Source organism: Hippichthys cyanospilos, chromosome 16 (assembly GCF_059441005.1).
Source record: "Hippichthys cyanospilos isolate Australia breed blue-spotted pipefish chromosome 16, RoL_Hcya_1.0, whole genome shotgun sequence".
In the NCBI taxonomy this organism is placed as follows: Eukaryota; Metazoa; Chordata; class Actinopteri; order Syngnathiformes; family Syngnathidae; genus Hippichthys; species Hippichthys cyanospilos.
In genome coordinates, this window is record NC_142384.1 from 3,165,584 (window position 1) to 3,183,713 (window position 18,130).

General features: G+C 35.9%; 1 protein-coding gene across 7 annotated transcripts in view; it reads right to left on the bottom strand.

The window, feature by feature from the left end:
* rbfox1 (RNA binding fox-1 homolog 1) overlaps nt 1-18,130 on the bottom strand; it is a 275,153-nt gene that overhangs the window by 50,455 nt on the left and 206,568 nt on the right. For 6 of the 7 annotated variants that reach the window (XM_088437956.1, XM_088437955.1, XM_088437960.1 and 3 more), the window contains 4 exons: nt 10,797-10,943; nt 10,568-10,621; nt 7,768-7,860; nt 1,488-1,548 (listed from right to left, as the gene is read on the bottom strand). In XM_088437956.1, coding sequence (XP_088294082.1) covers nt 1,488-1,548; nt 7,768-7,860; nt 10,568-10,621; nt 10,797-10,943 — 355 coding nt within the window. The remainder of the gene's footprint in view (nt 1-1,487; nt 1,549-7,767; nt 7,861-10,567; nt 10,622-10,796; nt 10,944-18,130) is intronic. The other variant, XM_088437954.1, reaches the window with a different exon arrangement.

Sequence of the window (18,130 nt, forward strand, 5' to 3'; positions counted from 1 at the left end):
CTCTAATAATGAGAGAAAATTTAAGACGTGAAAGGCGACATTGCTGGCATGTAATATAAGACACGAGACACAAGTGCTCGCGCCAACATGACTGTAATGTAACACGTTATCACAACCTGTGATGTCTACTGTATTTGTAAACAACCATGTGAAGGATGTTTATAATATAATGTGAAGCATATTTATAATTTATTAATATTCTGGCTTGGTGACAAACTAGACAATAGTTTTTTTGCATTGATGTTTGCTGTGGTCTTCCACTTTTCATCTTTACTCATTTCATCCACACTTCCCACCAACGATTTACACTGTAGAACAAAAATACATAAAATTGACATAAGGTACAGCTAACTTTGTACATATTCATGCAAAAACACACATGTACCATACCACTTTTGATTGTCTTGTCTGACGTTAGCGGTGTTAGTACGTTGTTAGCACTTTATCATTGACATCACACAGGAAGCTCTTTGCATGACCCCAAACTAAACTTAAGTAAACTTGCATGCTCAAAATAATTAAAAAAAAATATATTATTACTCCTGTGGACTTGTAAATGATTCCTCGATCACTGGAATGGTAAAACAAAAATGTACAAGTTAAACGTCCTGAAAAGGAGTCTCTCACTGCACTCATCACCAACACACCAGCACTATCTCAAGGCAGACAAGTGAACAGCATTGTCATGATCTGTCTGTGTTTTGTTGTGGGTTTTGAGTTGTTTAGTTTAAGGTATAGGTTCACTGTGTTTTCCCCCGCGTGTCATTACTGTAATCAACCTCACCTGTCACCCGGGTGTGTCCTCCAGTCAGCTACCCCGCCCCTTGTTGTTCCCAGGTGTCTTGCGTTTTCATTAGTTCTGTTAGTATTTAAGCCCCAGTGTTTTGCCTCATCCCTTGTCGGGTCTTTGTACGTCTTCCCCTCGCCGTCTAGCCTCGCGTTGCCCTAGTTCCTGTGCTGCCTCCCGTTCCTTGTCGCCCCCAGTCAGCTTCAGTTTAACGTTTTTGGTTTGTACTTTGTATTTTTCTATTCTTTCAACCCTGCCTTTGTTGTTGTTAAATCACCCTTCACTTGAGACCATCCCAGTCAGTCCTGCATTTTATTGGTTCCGCCTCTTCCGCATCCCGCAACCTCCTCAAACCGCCATGCCCCGACGTGACAAGCATTGATATTGTCAACTGCTACAATTAATATAAATAAGTTAAAGTGTTTAGGATCTTATTCTTTACATGATATTTTTTTATTACTATGCACTAATGTAATTCTAATATAGCTAATATTTGTTACCTTTTTATGCATTTTTACATTTTAATAATATTCATTTAAAGGATTTATGAGCATTTTGGGGGGCTTGGAACTGATTGGGCTATTTACATGTAAAAAGCGGCTCTACTTATGAAATATTCACGTTACAAAACTACTTCAGAAACAAATTAATTTCAAAAGTAGAAGAACCTCTGTACATGTTTGCACTTAGGTAACCTTACCATTTGCATATGGATTGACAGTCTTCTTATTTGTCATTACTCGGGCTGTTGCATTGTTGACCTACAGCAGGTAAAAAGAAAATTTGATGAGTTATGAAAATGCACCGCTGTTAAAAAACTGCTCGTGAAAGTCCACATGCATTGTCCACTTGTATTGTGACAAGAGAACCATTTCAAAATGGAAGCAGCGCACTGCATCATGTCAAACATTCGTGTAATTTGTTTTCACAGTTGCATTCAAAAAACACTGATAAAAAAAACACATCCCAAAAAAAAAAAATCACCTTTCCTTCCCATTTGCATATTTTCCATTATTTTCAACATGCGGTCCACTTAGAGTGACATTTCAGTAAATGTAAAGACAAAAACACAGATGCATATAGCCAATTTGGCTCATTTTGTTTTGTGAACACAGATGCATGCAGAGGGTGTGAACAAAATATGGAAAAATGAAAAGAATGTCAATAGAGTAAGGAGAAAGAAAATATGCCGGAAGCATTATGCAACATCCAGTCAATCTTGGAAAATGACATAATTAAGATGAAAGCACTAAAATGCATATACACATGAACAACAGCCTTTCTACTTGCATAAACAATAAAAATAATTGAAATCCCAAAGTACATACGTAGATCATGTAACCAAGTCAATCAACCAACCATTCAACTCATTCCAAAATTGAAATGAAAGTTGACAGGGAAAATTAAAATGCAGATGCATAATCCTCAAACCAAAAGTCACAAAATATTTTCCATCAATCTCCAATAGATGTGCAAATGAATCATGTCTCAGTCAGTATCGCTTGTACGCGCAATTCCAGGAGAACACTTAGTGAATGGACATGTATGTTGCCACTTAAGAAAATATATCAATATACAGCATCAACCCAACCACAATTCAAAAAGAAATGCCACGTGAGATTTTGTGTTGCAAACGTTCAAGAGAGGAAGAAAGAGAGGAAATGCTAGCAGAATGGCTCACTCGCCCACACTTACCATTCCCAAACCTTTTGGCCCCGCCCACTTGTTTGTGTACTGTTACCGCTGTAACTTTGTTGGATGGGGCCCTAAACAAGCTACCATTGGAAGGATGGTGGGGGAAGGAGGGGATGAGAAAGGAATAAGCATCATCGTATTCAGGTGGCTAAGAAAACTTTGCAATCATTCCACTGCACAAACTCTCCGTTTCAGCTCTCCACTGTTTCTGTTTTTAAGCATAATTCAAGCTGATCCATCCTGTTACTCATTATTGTAATAAGCTGGGTTGGAAGTATGTGGAGTGAGCATGATTTACTAACAAACTCATTCAAACGTATTTGTGAATATTTTCATGCAGATTGTAGGCTTGATGCTTAAAACGTTGCTTTTTTCCCCCATAATTCCATTGGATATTGTTTTGCCTATGCTCAAGTAAAATGTCTTTATTTGCCAGGTCCACATATAATGCCCATATAATAATAGTGCTGGGCGATAATATTGATATATCGATATATTACGATGCAAAGTGATGTATTGCGATACGATATCTGCCTCGATTTTTATACTTTAGAGAATACTAGAGAATACTTTATGATTCAAAGATAACATTTGCTTTGTGTCAGGCTTTGTGGTCATATCTCGGGTGTCCTTCTCCCGTTCAGCTTGTTCTTAGTAAACTCTTGTATGTGTTCCAGAGAAGCGCAATAATATCCGAGCAGCCATATTAAGGAGCAGTAGAATTTCGTGTATCGTTTTATTCAAATGGGAATTTTGAGATTTCAAGTTTTGTTTTATTTCGTTTCTATGCTAATTTATTTTGAAAATTTAATTTTCAAAATATGAAGAAAATAAAACTGGACAGAAGTGACTGTAACTCGAGTTTTCACTGTATTTTTAAATGACAACAATAGATTTCTCTTTGGTCTTTGCTGTATTTTTTTTACCAATATGAGTGGCATCACAGATCTGTTTCGTTAACAGTTGAAGAGCAAAAATGTCAGAAAAAGAAGAGTACGAAGTGGTGCGCAATAAGTCGCACATGTGGCAAAGTGCTAGCTCTGTATTTCTGCCACTTCAGTGCCATCTGAATGATTATTCCCAACTGCTAGGGACATATTACCACAGTCAAGGCATGTTTGGAATTTAAAAACAAGTGTGGACATGCTTTTTGCTCATAGATGTCATAGATGTGTGGCTTCTGAAAAAGAATAAATAGATTCTGTGTATTGTAATAATTTCCTTTTGTTTTTTAGTAATTGTTAATACATACAGGTATGACATAGCTTTTTTTATTCATTTGTTTATTTTTTTACAAACAATGCCCAATATATCGCAATACGCCTTTGCTGTATCGCAAAATATCGTAGTGCATTTTTACAACACAATGTCCAGCACTATTAGATACCATTGTGGCCCGAATCGGTTGGATTAAAAGTAACCATGGGAATTTGAGTGAACCTTGAAATCTTATTCTCAAAGTGTGACTCTGGACGTACTGAAATAATCAATGAATACAATCTTCAAACTGTGCATAATGTTACAATGTTTTACATTTGCTTTAACCCAGTAAAGTAAATGTGTTAAATACAGTTGATTTCAAGGGAAAGAAGAGTCAAAAATGTTCTTGAGGTAGTATGTTCTATGCGACACCACTAGTGTATGCATGATATTCTGATGAATGTTGCTTTTTTTTTTTTTTTTTGCAAACGAATCAAGGAACAACCTCCAAAGTTGGCCATTTTGCTGACTTGCTGACATCACAGCTGCTCACTGACCAGGTAGGAACTAATCAGCCTGATGTCCAACCTGTTAGCTTGGACCTGAGGAGCTTTTATGACTATTTTAGAACACATATCATTGGGGGAAAAAAAAAGCCCATTCCTCATTTGCTAAAAAAGGGCAGAGACCAGCAAACAAAAAGAGAGTGAAGGGACCTAAGGTCAATGAAATTATAGAAATTTAGCATCATTTTTTCTTAACAAGTATCATTATCATTATCAATATTAGATTGATAGCAGATTTAAAAATAAATAACTAATTGAAAAATTTGTATTATGACAACACTCCATTACCAGAGGTGAGTATCGGATTTTTTTTTTTTGCTGGTGCAAAATTCGTCAGTCACTAGTGTTCCACCCTCCTTACATTTACCCATATTTCAAATCACATAAATTTAAAACACATTCCGAGATCAATTAAATCACTTGAAATTAGCTGCTGCAACAAGGTGTAATGTTTGTTCGAATGAATGCAAGTACTGTTACTTGCATCCATCTATATATAGCATTTCCTATCACACTCACACTAACTCAGATTAGTTCAAAAAGACACACGAAAGGCACTATATGCCACCCAAGTATTCTGCCAAAAAAAAAAGAAGAAAGGGGTTAAAAAACAAACATGTACATATTAATAGTTCAGTAAACCATCCGCCGAAATAAAAAAAATGGGTTTGCCCAAGTTTTCTTGAAACAATTTACCATAGGTAGGCTAAAGAAAAACATTAAAACAAATCAGCAGAAATGAATAGAAATATCGCATACTTTTTTCATATTTGTACAACTTTCTCGTCATCGTTTAGTAAGGCCAGTGTCATTCACGATCTTGTGGGTGTGCGATCAGAAAATCTGATGAAAATTAAAGTATCAATGTTTTTTTTTTTTTTAAATCAAATAAAGTTCAAGTAGAATTAAAATTATTGTTTACAGCCATGTTTTTCTTTTTGCCGTACATCTACTGAACATCGCATTTTTTCAACAGTAATATTATAAAATTTATGTCATTTATTAAGAGATTGGAACAAATTAGGCAATTTACATGTAAAATATTATTCATGATAAGATTGATACAGGACACAAAATGCACTCCGGAACAGATTAAATTCGTATTTAGAAGTTCCATTGTGTTTTACACACACACACACACACACACACACACACACACACACACACGCATATATATATATATATATATATATATATATATATATATATATATATTTCTTTTTTTTTTTAGTGACGTGCCCCCTGTGAACTATGTTTTTTGCCAAAATGATGGCATGTTTTAAGTCTTTTAAGGGATATAAAAGACTTAAAACATGCCATCAGTGTCTGATTTATTAAACTTTAGAACCTTTCAAACTTCATGTGTTTTTGTTCACAAAAATAAAATAATAAAATAAAATAATCATAAAAATAATAATAACAATCAACATTAGGTTTTCTCTTGGATAACAGAAGAAATCTGTTATCAAAAAGATAAAGAGTTGATTCTTAATAAATATTTGTCCACAAAAAAATAATCAACACCAAGTGTCAGACCTGTTCTCAAAAAGAAATCGTAATAAATAAATATTTGTCCACACAAACATATTCAACATACTGTAAAGTTTCTTCTTTTGGGATGACAGTAGAGTTATGTTTACAAAAAACATTTACTTACTCATTAATAATCAACACAAAGTATCCTCTTTTGGATCATAGAAGAGATCTGTTATCAAAAAGAAATAATTATCAAAAAAAAAAAAACACTGAAAAATATTTAACTTAAAGTGACCTCTTTTGGAATCATAGTAGAGATCTGTTCACAAAACTAAATTGTAAACTTGACAGGTAACAAAAGGTGGCACGTGACGGGTTGGTTTGAACCATTCTTGTGTGGGGGACATTCTGCCTTTTTGAAATAATTATATTGAAAAAACCTACTAAACATAAAATTTATGTTTTATAGACTTGTATTTTCCTGTAAAATTTAAATAATTCAATAACTTTTTTAAATGATTTTTCAAATGTTTTTTTTTGTTTCATTTCAAATCTTGAATACCCCCAGAAGTACTTTCAAGTACCCCCAGGGGTATCCATACTCCCGTTTGAGAACCACTGGTTAAATTATGGTAACTAATCCATATCAAACATTCAGATGGGAAAACTACATTGAAAGAACCCCAATCTGCTTTTCAATCCATTTCGTTTCCTTTCTTTTCTTCCTCAGCAGACTGGGAGCGAATGAAGTCTGGTATGTTCATGCCCATTTTTTTTCCTCGTAAATGTGGGAGCCTGCACGTAAAATGCATGCCAACACAGATTAACCTGCAGCTACACAGTTACAGCTACACACAGCTCACAGCTACACACTATGAGCCCTATGTATCAAGTTGGTCATCAATAGGCTTTTTCATTTGGCTCTAAAGCCAAATTTGAATGACAACTACACTAACAAAAATTAGTTTGCATTTTACAAATGGTCAGCATGTAGACGACAACATTACTGAAAACAACTCAATCTAAACAGCAGCCACATTGCCTGCCCGTACCGTGTTTACCGACTGCTTATCCTCCTGGTTCTAGCCAAAGCATTTTTCTAATATCTTGAAGATGTGAATACAAATTTTGCTAGTAATGTGTGTCCACTCCGTAGTCAGAGTTAAATGTGCACTCACTCCAGATGCATTACCAAGCTCATTATTCCAAGCAGCATCGGTAACCACAGTCCTATGTTATACAGTCAGTCAGTAAATCAACCAATTTATATGAATTGCAAAATCACTATGGTGCATGATCCCAATACACTTAGCAATATATTAAAACACTTAACAAAAAAAATCTAATACAGAAAAAATGACATCTAAAAGTGACAAAAAAAAACTGAAAAGGATGATAAAAGAACATTTCAAAATTAATGTGATGTACTATTACAGTACATATTAATTACAATAAGTACAATATATATACAATATATATTACAATATATATATATATATATATATATATTATTTTACAATATAATATATTATTTTATTATTTTTGGGGGGGGGGGGGGGGTACTTCAATCCATTTGAATTAAAATATGCTCTTGTGTAAATCTGGCTTGAGTTTCCCATGTGATCCTGAATAGGAAAATCAGTAAAGGGAGAGATTGTTTTTTTTGGTTTTCTATCTTGGCCAGCTAAAAATCCAAAGTCTCTTCACATTCTCCAAGTAGAGATCATAATTTTTTGGGAAGATTATAAAACATGAAGCAAGACTAAGGATTTTGAAATATTGCATAACAATAAAATGAGTCTGCCACTGTGTTGTAGTGTGTGTGTTTTGTGTTTTTGAAAAGATTGTAAGCACAAAAGAAAAACCCTTAAACCTTAACACAACAACATAACTTTTAGAATCCATTTCACAAGAAAAAGCTAATATAGGATTTTGTGGTCGACTGGCATACACTCCCACAAACACTCGCTTACACACATTTGTAGGGGACAATAAAGGTCAAGGAGAAGAGTGCGGCAGACAGAAAGATTTGCAAACATGTACCTCTATTTTACGTCCTTCGACCACAGTGCCATGTAATTTCTCCCTGGCTCTGTCAGCATCCATACTATGCTCGAATGTTACGAATCCAAAACCCTGCATGCAAAAAGAAAGAAAACACTAAGAACAAAAGCATTTCTGTATTTGTACATTTTTTATTTGGTAGAATATGAGCATGGCACATTCAATCGTAAAATTGATTGTGTCAAAAACGTCAAAAAGAATACAGTACTACAATACGTATCACACAATAATATACACTGTGTCTTTTCATTAACAAATAGAAATAGAAATTGAATGTGTATGATGAACTCATACGACACTGTGGAAAACAAGTGCCAGACAAGATTAGTCCAAGGACGATATCACAATGTTTCCGTATTGATCTGTCATGACTCTTCAGTTTGTTAATTTAATTGAGAAGGGAGACGTTCAATTTGGTTTGAACACCTACAATCTATGCCGAATGTAAAATATATTCATCAATACAGCAATGCTGTTCCACATTAATGGTGTTACTTTATCTCTGAGGATTTCTGTTTTGTTTATTTTATTGCTTGGGGCTGAAGCAGTTCATTGTATGACATTGAATATTTGGAGAGAGCTATCAAAAAGATGTGTGCGTATATAATAATTGGTATGAGTACAGATCTAAACTGTGTTGAGTTTATGAATTGAACATTTGCGAGTGCAAGATATTTTGAATACAATTCTCCTTGCGGGACGCATGACACCATTTCACGTCATTCGTGGATCTGGATATGCAAATTAAGATGACATCATGCCAAGCTACCAGGCAAAGTTAGTCGATCTGCTAGTCATTCGCCTTGCCATTAGTCACGCACGCATCCATCTTTTTGACAGCGATCTAACCCTCATGCATCAACAGCTGATAGTTTGCAAAATGAATGTCTAATTTATTCAAAAATTATTTAATGAAATTGGACAGACAGACTAATGATCATAGCTTGCAAGCTAATGACCTGTGTCTCCAAATCCATGCCTTGTATGAAAAACAGCAATATAAATTTAAAATTGGTCAGTTTTTTCTGCTTCACGCATGCACGTTGCGAATGACTCGCAGATCGACTGACTTTCCCTGGTAGCTTGGGGTGACATCTTAATTTGCATATCCAGATCCATTAATGCAAAGGATCAGATCTATGAATCCTAAGGATAGATTCACAAATCCAAAGGAGAGAGTCATGCAAAGATGTGAAGTTGTGTCTTATGAGTCGTACTCATATAAATGGTGAAACACACGTACATCTTTTTGACAGCGATATTACTCTATAGACCTATGGAGATTGTCTTTTATACCTAATTTTTTAACCTATATTCATCCAACATTTCCACTCGCAAATTTTCAATTCATAAACTCAACACAATTTAGACTCGTACTCATACAAAAACAATTCAATCTCACCACAATTTAGATCTGTACTCATACCAATTGTTGTACACGCACACGTCTTTTTGATGCAGAGAGAGGTGAAAACCACCCAACTCATCATTGGAGCCTCTCTTCCTGCCATCTCTGTAGATTCCACATCCACAGGAAGCGTTGTCTCAAGAGGGCAACAAACATAATAAAGGACTCCTACCACCCAGCACATAGACTATTTACCCTCCTGCCCTCTGAGAGGCGCTACAGGAGCCTACGGACAAGAACTACCAGTTTCAGGAACAGCTTCTTTTCCACAGCTGTCTCCCTGCTGAACTCTGCCTCCCACTGCCCCACCCCATTCTCCCGTGCACATCCCCCCATGCTGAACTCTGCCACTATGTGTGTGTGTGTGTGTGTATATATATATATATATATATATATATATATATATATATATATATATATATATTGTTATTATAGCCTTGTTCATAGACAATAACCTGTTATAATCTGTACATGCCTGTAGCATAGACATATCTATCGTCACATATACTTGTACTATATCATAGTTATAGCCTGTTATAGTTGTACATTCCTGTGCCATAGTCATTTATATGATTTATACTTGCAACTCCATGCCCTCCTCCCATAGCCGTATATATAGTGTATACTTTGCACTATTATACTGCTAAATACCCATACTGTATCATAGTGATAGCCTGCTATAATCTGTACATATCTGTACCATAGTCACTTATATAATTTATACTTTGCATGTCCATGTTCTCCCGACCATAGTCATATATATAGTTTATACTTGCACTACTATACTCGTACTGTATCATAGCCGGTTATAGTCTGTACATATCTGTTCCAACTATACTGTTATATTCTGTTATCTCCTGTTGTACATAAGTATTTATACGCAGCCAAGCACTTCTGGTTAGATGCTAACTGCATTTTGTTGCCTTGCACCTGTGAGTTGTGCAATAACAATAAAGTTGAATCTAATTTAATCTAATGAATCTAATCATTTATTATTAAAGAAATGTCCAAATATAGAGGCTACCATTATATAAGTATATGCACTCTGGCTTTTTTCATGAATCTGTCAGTCAGATTTGAGGAATTTTCCTTTTGAGAAACCCTATTCTGTATGCAATTAAAACTGAACAATTACAGCCAAAGACTGAGACTTTCACCTCCTTTTTTCCAGGGTAGCTAGCAATTGCATGATTTGTTTGACACTGATTTTGCCTCTCCTGTCCCAAACCACCTACAGTATTTGGTCTTGTGAACGGGACACTGTTGGGAAATCAAAGTCAAGCCAGCTGCATGAAAATCGTCTCCCGGTGCCTATTCTAGATAAAATAAGAAAAGGTGGCATGTGTACAAAAATAAAAAAAATTCACATACCTTTGAACCACGCTCGTTGAAGATGATTTCCACATCTAAAATTTTGCCAAATTGCTGTTATTGAAAAGAAAACACAGAGATTACTTGAAAAATGTGTAGCATTGTTCTACATGCAGCTACCAAATAAACAACAAAAACATGCCTACATTTTACACACATAAAGTGTATATTTTCCCCACGTTTGGATAAGTAAAATAACATGAATTTTAGTCTAACAGATTGTACTTACGCCAAACATTTGCCTGAGGTCTGGGTCTCTAAACCTGAAGGGGATGTTAGAGACATGAAGTCTTTTGGGTTGGGTCTTGCTGTCTGTGCTCTCAGGTACTGTCTGTGTTGATGGATGACTGTCTGTCTGTGATGGATCGTCTGTCTGCTGGAGAAAACATTCAATTACCACAATGCAAAGATGGGAAATTTAAAATTTTGAAAAAATACAAAAACAAACACACACACACACACACACATATATATATATATATATATATATATATATATATATATATAGCTCATACATGAGAAGAACGGCGAAGGACTGCTCAAGTACAATTCTACTGTGCTCTTAAGCAGCCTCTCCCGAACCCTCTCTTTTTACGTGTACTTGTCCTTGTGTGTGTATGATTAGTGCATGTGTAGCAAAGCATTCTGTGTGTCAAGACATTCAGCAAGATATTTTATTTTGTAGATAAGGGCTAGTCAGGGCTACCCTTCCCACGGCAAAGTTCCAAATAGCAACTTTCCCTAGCAAGCCCTGTTTCGTTGCAAGCAGTGCTTCGATTCTTTACAGCAAAAGATGTCTTCATTGCAAGCAGTTATATTGATTGTAGCAAATGTATGATCACTATTTTTACCAATATTCTGACAGGTAATCATGCATTTTGTCATGCAGTGTATTGTGTTTGTTACTATGCCATTACTTATCCTTTGTTCGAGCCACCACACACTGACTGAATCTGTCGGAACTGTTGCACAATATGCAAGGTTCTGCAACAAATTTTCATTATGAGTTGCTGACGAAATAAATAGTTTTTCAAGTTCAAATTGCGTTGAGAGGAGCCAGTTGAGGTGGTTCAGGCATCAGGTTTTAGGATGCCTTCCGGACACCTCCCTGGTGAGCTGTTCTGGGCACGTCTCACAGGGAGGAGGCCCCGAGATGAGGGACTATGTCTCCCGGCTAGCCTGGGAATCCTCCTGGAGGAGCTGGAAGAAGTGGCTGGGTAGAGGGAAGTCTGGGCTTCCCTGCTCAAGCTGCTACCCCTTTGACCCCACTCGAGAACACAGTGGTAGAAGATGGATTGATGAATGGATTGATGTATTCAATCACATTTTCTTCAGAATGCTATGGATGCTCTTTAACAATAAAAATGGCATTTCCAGGTACAGAGCCAAATCCAGCCAATCACTGACTAGACAGACTAATTAAGGACATACAATTAATATGCATTCTATTATATAGTCATATTTAACTATATCTAACATTTCTTATGTACTTGTGGGTGAAAAGTGAAGAGTAAGGAGTCTCTGGTGCTAGTGTAGTCAGGGAATGGGGACACAATTTCCTGCAGCTACAGTAAAAAATATCTCCATTCTCTTTTTTTTTTTATTACAGTGGGCCCCGTGTTACAGCGTCCCTGGCTTACGTTTTTTTCATGTTGCGATGTGGAATAGTTTTTTCGTCCCCCCCCCTTCACGGTATTTTCCCGGCTTTGCGACAAAAACAAGGGTCATGACCCTAGGGGGTTAGCTGTATTTGTTTTGTCTGCAAGCGTTTTTAGGAAATTGCATTCATTTTCTGTTGCCGTCACATGATGGAGATGCTGGTCTGCTATTGGTCAGCCTCACTCGTTTCAAAATGGCGGAATGGTAATGCTTTGTTCTATCATGAGTGGTTCCAAAACCGTATTTATAGTGCATTTTACCGCTTAATTTAACCTTGAATGGGTTAGCAATGGATCCCAAGATTGCTGGGGATGTTAAAGAGAGAAGTAAGAAGATGATTTATACGGAAACAATGTTGGAGATAACCCTTATAAGGCAATATTGGCATAACAAGCACCACTCAAAGGTAAATAAATCCTTTCTATTTATTTTTATTATGTTGTTTTCTGATTGTATACATGTATATTATATAAACGTAGCACTTACTATACCACAGGTGTCAAACTCAAGGCCCGGGGGCCAAATCCGGCCCTCCATGTCATTTTTTTGTGGCCCGCGAAATGCTGATTTGACTTCAAGTTTCTGGCTAAAATAGCAAATTTGCAAGTTGTCTTTAACTTTTAAAAATCTGTGGAGAAAATACAAGCATTTTTTAATTCACAATCAGTTTTTGGCGGCCTCTGATTTCAAAACTTGGTGCGTGTTTTACAAAAGCATTTAAAAAAGATTTGACTTCACAGTCATACCGGCCCCCTGACAGAAACTAGAACTACAATGTGGCCCATTTTAAAAATGAGTTTGACACCCCTGTACTATACTATTTTGGTACCATTTTTTATTATGTATGAGCAATTTTGATGTTTTTACCTGGGGTTCTAAATGCATTAGCTATTTAACATAGGTTTGGATTGCACGCCATACGGTGAATTTGCCTTACAAGACCAACTGCGGAACCGATTGATCTCGTAACATGGGGCCCATTGTTATTATTATTATTATTATTAGTAGTAGTAGTAGTATTATTGTCATTGTTATTGTTGTTGTTGTTTTTGTTATTATTATTTGAACTATTTTTTATTATTAGAATACAAAAATCTTACCCAGGGTGATCCACTTCTGCCTAGACAAATAGGCCATACTGTGGATTCATAGAATTCATAGATTCATAGCATTTCTGTGTTTATGTGGGGCCTCAAAAGAGTCGATTTTTTAACAGTGTGCATCAAACTATTTTGATCAAACTTGTTACATTGTTAGATCTTCCACGTTTAATAATATTATGTGTGTGTGTGTGTATATATATATATATATATATATATATATATATATATATATATATATATATATATATTAAGCATTTATGTATCAATGTCAGAATGTTGCTTAAGGATTTCAGTGTAATTTAGGCAATTTTGGAACATAATGGATCAATAATGCAGCTTTCCAAAAAAGAAGCATACTGAAAAGTATGGGTGCTGTAAAAACACATGCACATAGACATGCGCATGGACACACACACTTGAATTACTCCTGGCTTTCATTGATCTCAGTAACATAAGCAACACGACAAAGACGCTGCCGCTGTTGCTCATCTATTTTGTGTGCACCCATCTATCATCTCAGTGATGTCTGATCAATAACCTTATTGGAACAACACCAGTGTATCTGATTCTCCTCTGTTCTGGTATTCATATGAATAATGGCCAAATATTTTCCTTTCAATTGCTCTTTTTTTTTTTTAAACTTGTCTTCCAAAATGCACTCACGTCTGAAGCAAATTTTGAGATTAGCCAGACACTGAGCAACACGATTGAGCGCGACTGAACTGAACTTTTTCAAAGCAAGTACAGAAGGTTCCTCCTCACTACATAATGCAATATGAAATCCCTGTTTTTTTTTTTTTTTTAATTATTATTTGGTTTTTTTTGCTATTCATTCCAATCCAAACGTTAATTAGTTGCAAAAACTTTGCATATGCTCACATATGGCAAAGGAAAATACCTGGCACAAACGAAAATGCTAACAAACTAAACGTATACAAGGGAGCACTACAGTATATCACATGGTGAAGATCGGAACTAACATTAGTAAGCGTGTTATCCACAGTCTCAAGTTATTGAGTCAACAAACAACCTAATTTTGGGCATATTATCATAAATGACAACATTCTCATGCAGCCAGGTACCAGTTGATCCACGGACTAGTACCGGATTGCTCTAAATTTTCCTAATGTGTGATTGGGATAGACACCAACAAGCCAGCGACCTTAGTGAGGATAAGCAGCTATGAAAAAAAAAAAAAACAGATTTTTTATCAGTTATTTGTTCAATTTAAACTCATATTGAGTGGGACCCAATAAAACGGCATCACACATTTTGTTTTTTCGTAGTTACGAGAAATCGCAGTAAACTTAAGTTTGAAAGAAATTAAAACGCCTGTAACTACTGTACATCCTTATATGCAATTAAACCTCAGAAACTTGGGATTTGAATGTTTGTTGTTTTAAGTACAAAGCTATAGATAATGCCCACCTACAATGTTGCTTCCATTTGTTCCAGCTCTCCCATCACTGTCTTTCTATTTGTCTTGTACTCACAGTCCACGGCTACAGGCATCTAAAAATAAAGGATGTGTGTGTGTGTGTGCGTGTGTGTGCGTGTATGTACATATGTGTGGATTGAGTTAATAAAAGTAATGCAACATAAGGCCAGCAGACTATGAATCTTCCATGCAATGCCTAAGTATACATCGGAACACAAGATGTGCGCACAATCACAACCACAACTGCCATCTGTGCGAAGCGCACTGGTGGCGGCAACACCCGCCTACACTTGCAGCGAAGACGTAAAACAAACACAAACCACCTCGTCTTGTTTGGCACCACAATGTGATATAAGACAAGCTTGAAGCAGCATGTTCCATGGCATGTTGGGTGAAATCAAAATGACACTACAGCAAACATGGCAGCCAGGAAGCTTGGATAGGCTATATCGTCACCTTCATAATATATCGCCCGAAGTTGTATTACGACATTAGAATTTATTTTAGCCTCAAATTGCTCTGCTGAAATTGACTGCATACGTCATTAAACTTATCCATAAAATCTACACTTGATACTGTATTATTATAGAGGTGCAACGATGAACTCTTTCATTGCCATGGACAATAATTTTAGTCATGTAAAATACATAGGTTGTGTGCCAGTGACAAGACTACTCCTAGAAATATGTTTATTTTTAAATGAATGGATAATTAAGACTCGTGGCCAGCCCTCCTCTTAACATTAAGCCAATCAAGCACTGTAGTTGTGTAGTTATATAATATACGCAAACTGTTTTTTTTTGCCATCAAAAACACAGTTTCGCTGTTTTTGTTCATGTTTTCAATGAAGGGCAGGACTGTTGAGATGTTGCAGACTACCAAAAAAAAAAAAAAGAAATAGATTTATGTCAGTCACTGTTGTGCACAAAACACATCTTTTCACAAAACAGTCATTTTCTCCTTGAGTCCAAAATTACTTCGTGCCATTTAAATGACCTATTTTCAAAGAGTGATTACTAAAGAATAGAATATGGTACAATCTTACTTTCTTTTTCCAGATAAAGAATGGAATACGATCTTTCATATGGGACCATCTATGTGTACATAGACATAGCTCAAAATACTAACCTTGAAAGATCTGTCAAAATGCTCAAAATCAACTGGCACTCTAGAAGTTGCCTGTTTGGAGAACAAAGAATTAACTGACAGCTTTTTATTTTTATTTTTTTTGTAATCGTCCAAATCCTCAGAAATTCAGTTTCCCAACAGGGAATATTTTCAAATTCCGGTAGCCCTTTATGGAAGCAGACTGTTTAGCATTAGCTTGAATCAAAATAAAACAATTACTTTTACTTTTGCAAAAATGTTGATTTTTTTTTCTTTTTAATTTCCCAACATGTTACAGATCAAAACAGTAACTGAATCAGAATTTTTGTGCACTATCAATATAAATGTCTTTTTTTTTTTTTTAATTACGGGATGGATATGAAAACTATTTATTTGTTTGTTTATTGGGCGGCACAGTGGCAGACTGGTTATCATGTCCCCCTCACAGTTCAGAGGTACCGGGTTCAATTACAGAACCAGCTTTGCATCTTCTTCCTGTGACCACGTGGGTTTTCCCTGGATTACCCTGGTTTCCTACCACATTCCAAAAAACATGTGTGGCAGGCGGATTGGACACTAAATTGTGTGATTGGCTGCGTGAATGGTTGTTTGTCATTCGTTGTTTGTAATACTGTGGGTGCATTTGAGACAGAATTTAAAATTTAGTGGGCGGATAATTTTACACTGTGACGCACTATAATTGAAAAAATAAAGTGTTCTTTCCAAACAGCACTTTTCCTATCGTACAATGAACACTTTAAGTGGGAGTGTCTTGAAGGTATAAACAGACCTGATATAGACGTTTTTATATATATATATATATATATATATATATATATATATATATATATATATATATATATATATATTACCCAAACAATATTTTGCATGAATAACTAACTAACTAACAACTTCTTATATGATTATCATCAAAATTTCAGGGACTTTGACAGTGGCATTGGACCCTTCATAACCTTTTCTTAATGATATATAGATTGTAAAGTGAATATGCATAAAGCTCATTAAGATATCCAAACAACCACTCAAATTGAAAATTAATTCTCTCACATTAGGATATTGTTATCCTTCACTGTAACTTATAATTGTTACAGATCCAGCTGTGGTCAGTAGAATTTATTGGGTGTTGATACACACGTGGAACCTTGTGACTAAAAATTGATGAGTTTTTGAATTGATATTGCCTTGCAGAGATATTAACGGGAATGATGCATTTTAGTACACAAACATATTCCAGTTGTTACAACAAACCAGACATTAGGTTGCGAAGACTGTTAGCCATAAAAACAAGGACCATTCTGCTTTAGCCACATTCACTGGAATTAGTTTTGCAAGGTTCGAGTTACATGTTTTTTTTTCTGTATTGTATAGTTTTTGATGCAATCCTGATGAGGGTAACATCTCTACAGTTTTAAATGTCAATTTGGCTGGCATTTAAACGAAATGCTCCTTCTGATTGATATTATTTATGCATTAACTTTATCTCTTTAAAAAAAAAATCCATGCCATCTGGTGTCATTTTTGTTTAGTCACTGCATTTTTTATGGGTTTGTCCTCAAATTTATGCTACTTCACAGGTGTGTAGCCCTCCTCTGCATAAAAATACATAACTCTGGCCCAGTTACAGTAGAAATGGATAGAATCTGTGTATTTATATCACCAAGTAGCTTTTTTCAGCTCTTATTGCTGCTTTCATGTTATTTTAGGACTCTTACTCATTGCTGGCACAAACATTTGACGTGTGGCAACTGAAAGCTACACCCAGGAAAAATGAGAGGGAGTGAGGGAAGGTAGAAGCGACAGAGTGACCAAGAAGGAGAGAGAGAAAGAGAGAGAGAGAGAGAGAGAGAGAGAGAGAGAGAGAGAGACAGAGAGGAATCAGGTGGACGTGGCTGCAAAGATTAAAACAGGAAAAGAAAATAAAGCAGTGCGCTGATGTGGGGGAAGGAGCGCAGCAGACAGCCAGACTGAAAGGGAAAACCAATGAGGCCTCCAGATGCTACTTTTTGCTGGCAAATGTGTTTTTATCTACCGTATTTCTCATAGTACAAGTCGACCTTGCTTAAAAAGTTGAGGCCCCCCCCCCTTTTTTTTTTTTTACTTCAATTTGGGTGAATTTTACGAAAAGGCAAGCCCACCCCTTAATTCAGTGGTAACATGGATCAGTCTTTCTCAAATGGATATACGACTATCCCTGGGGGTAGTCGAGATTTTTGATAAAACAAGGATAAAAATTAC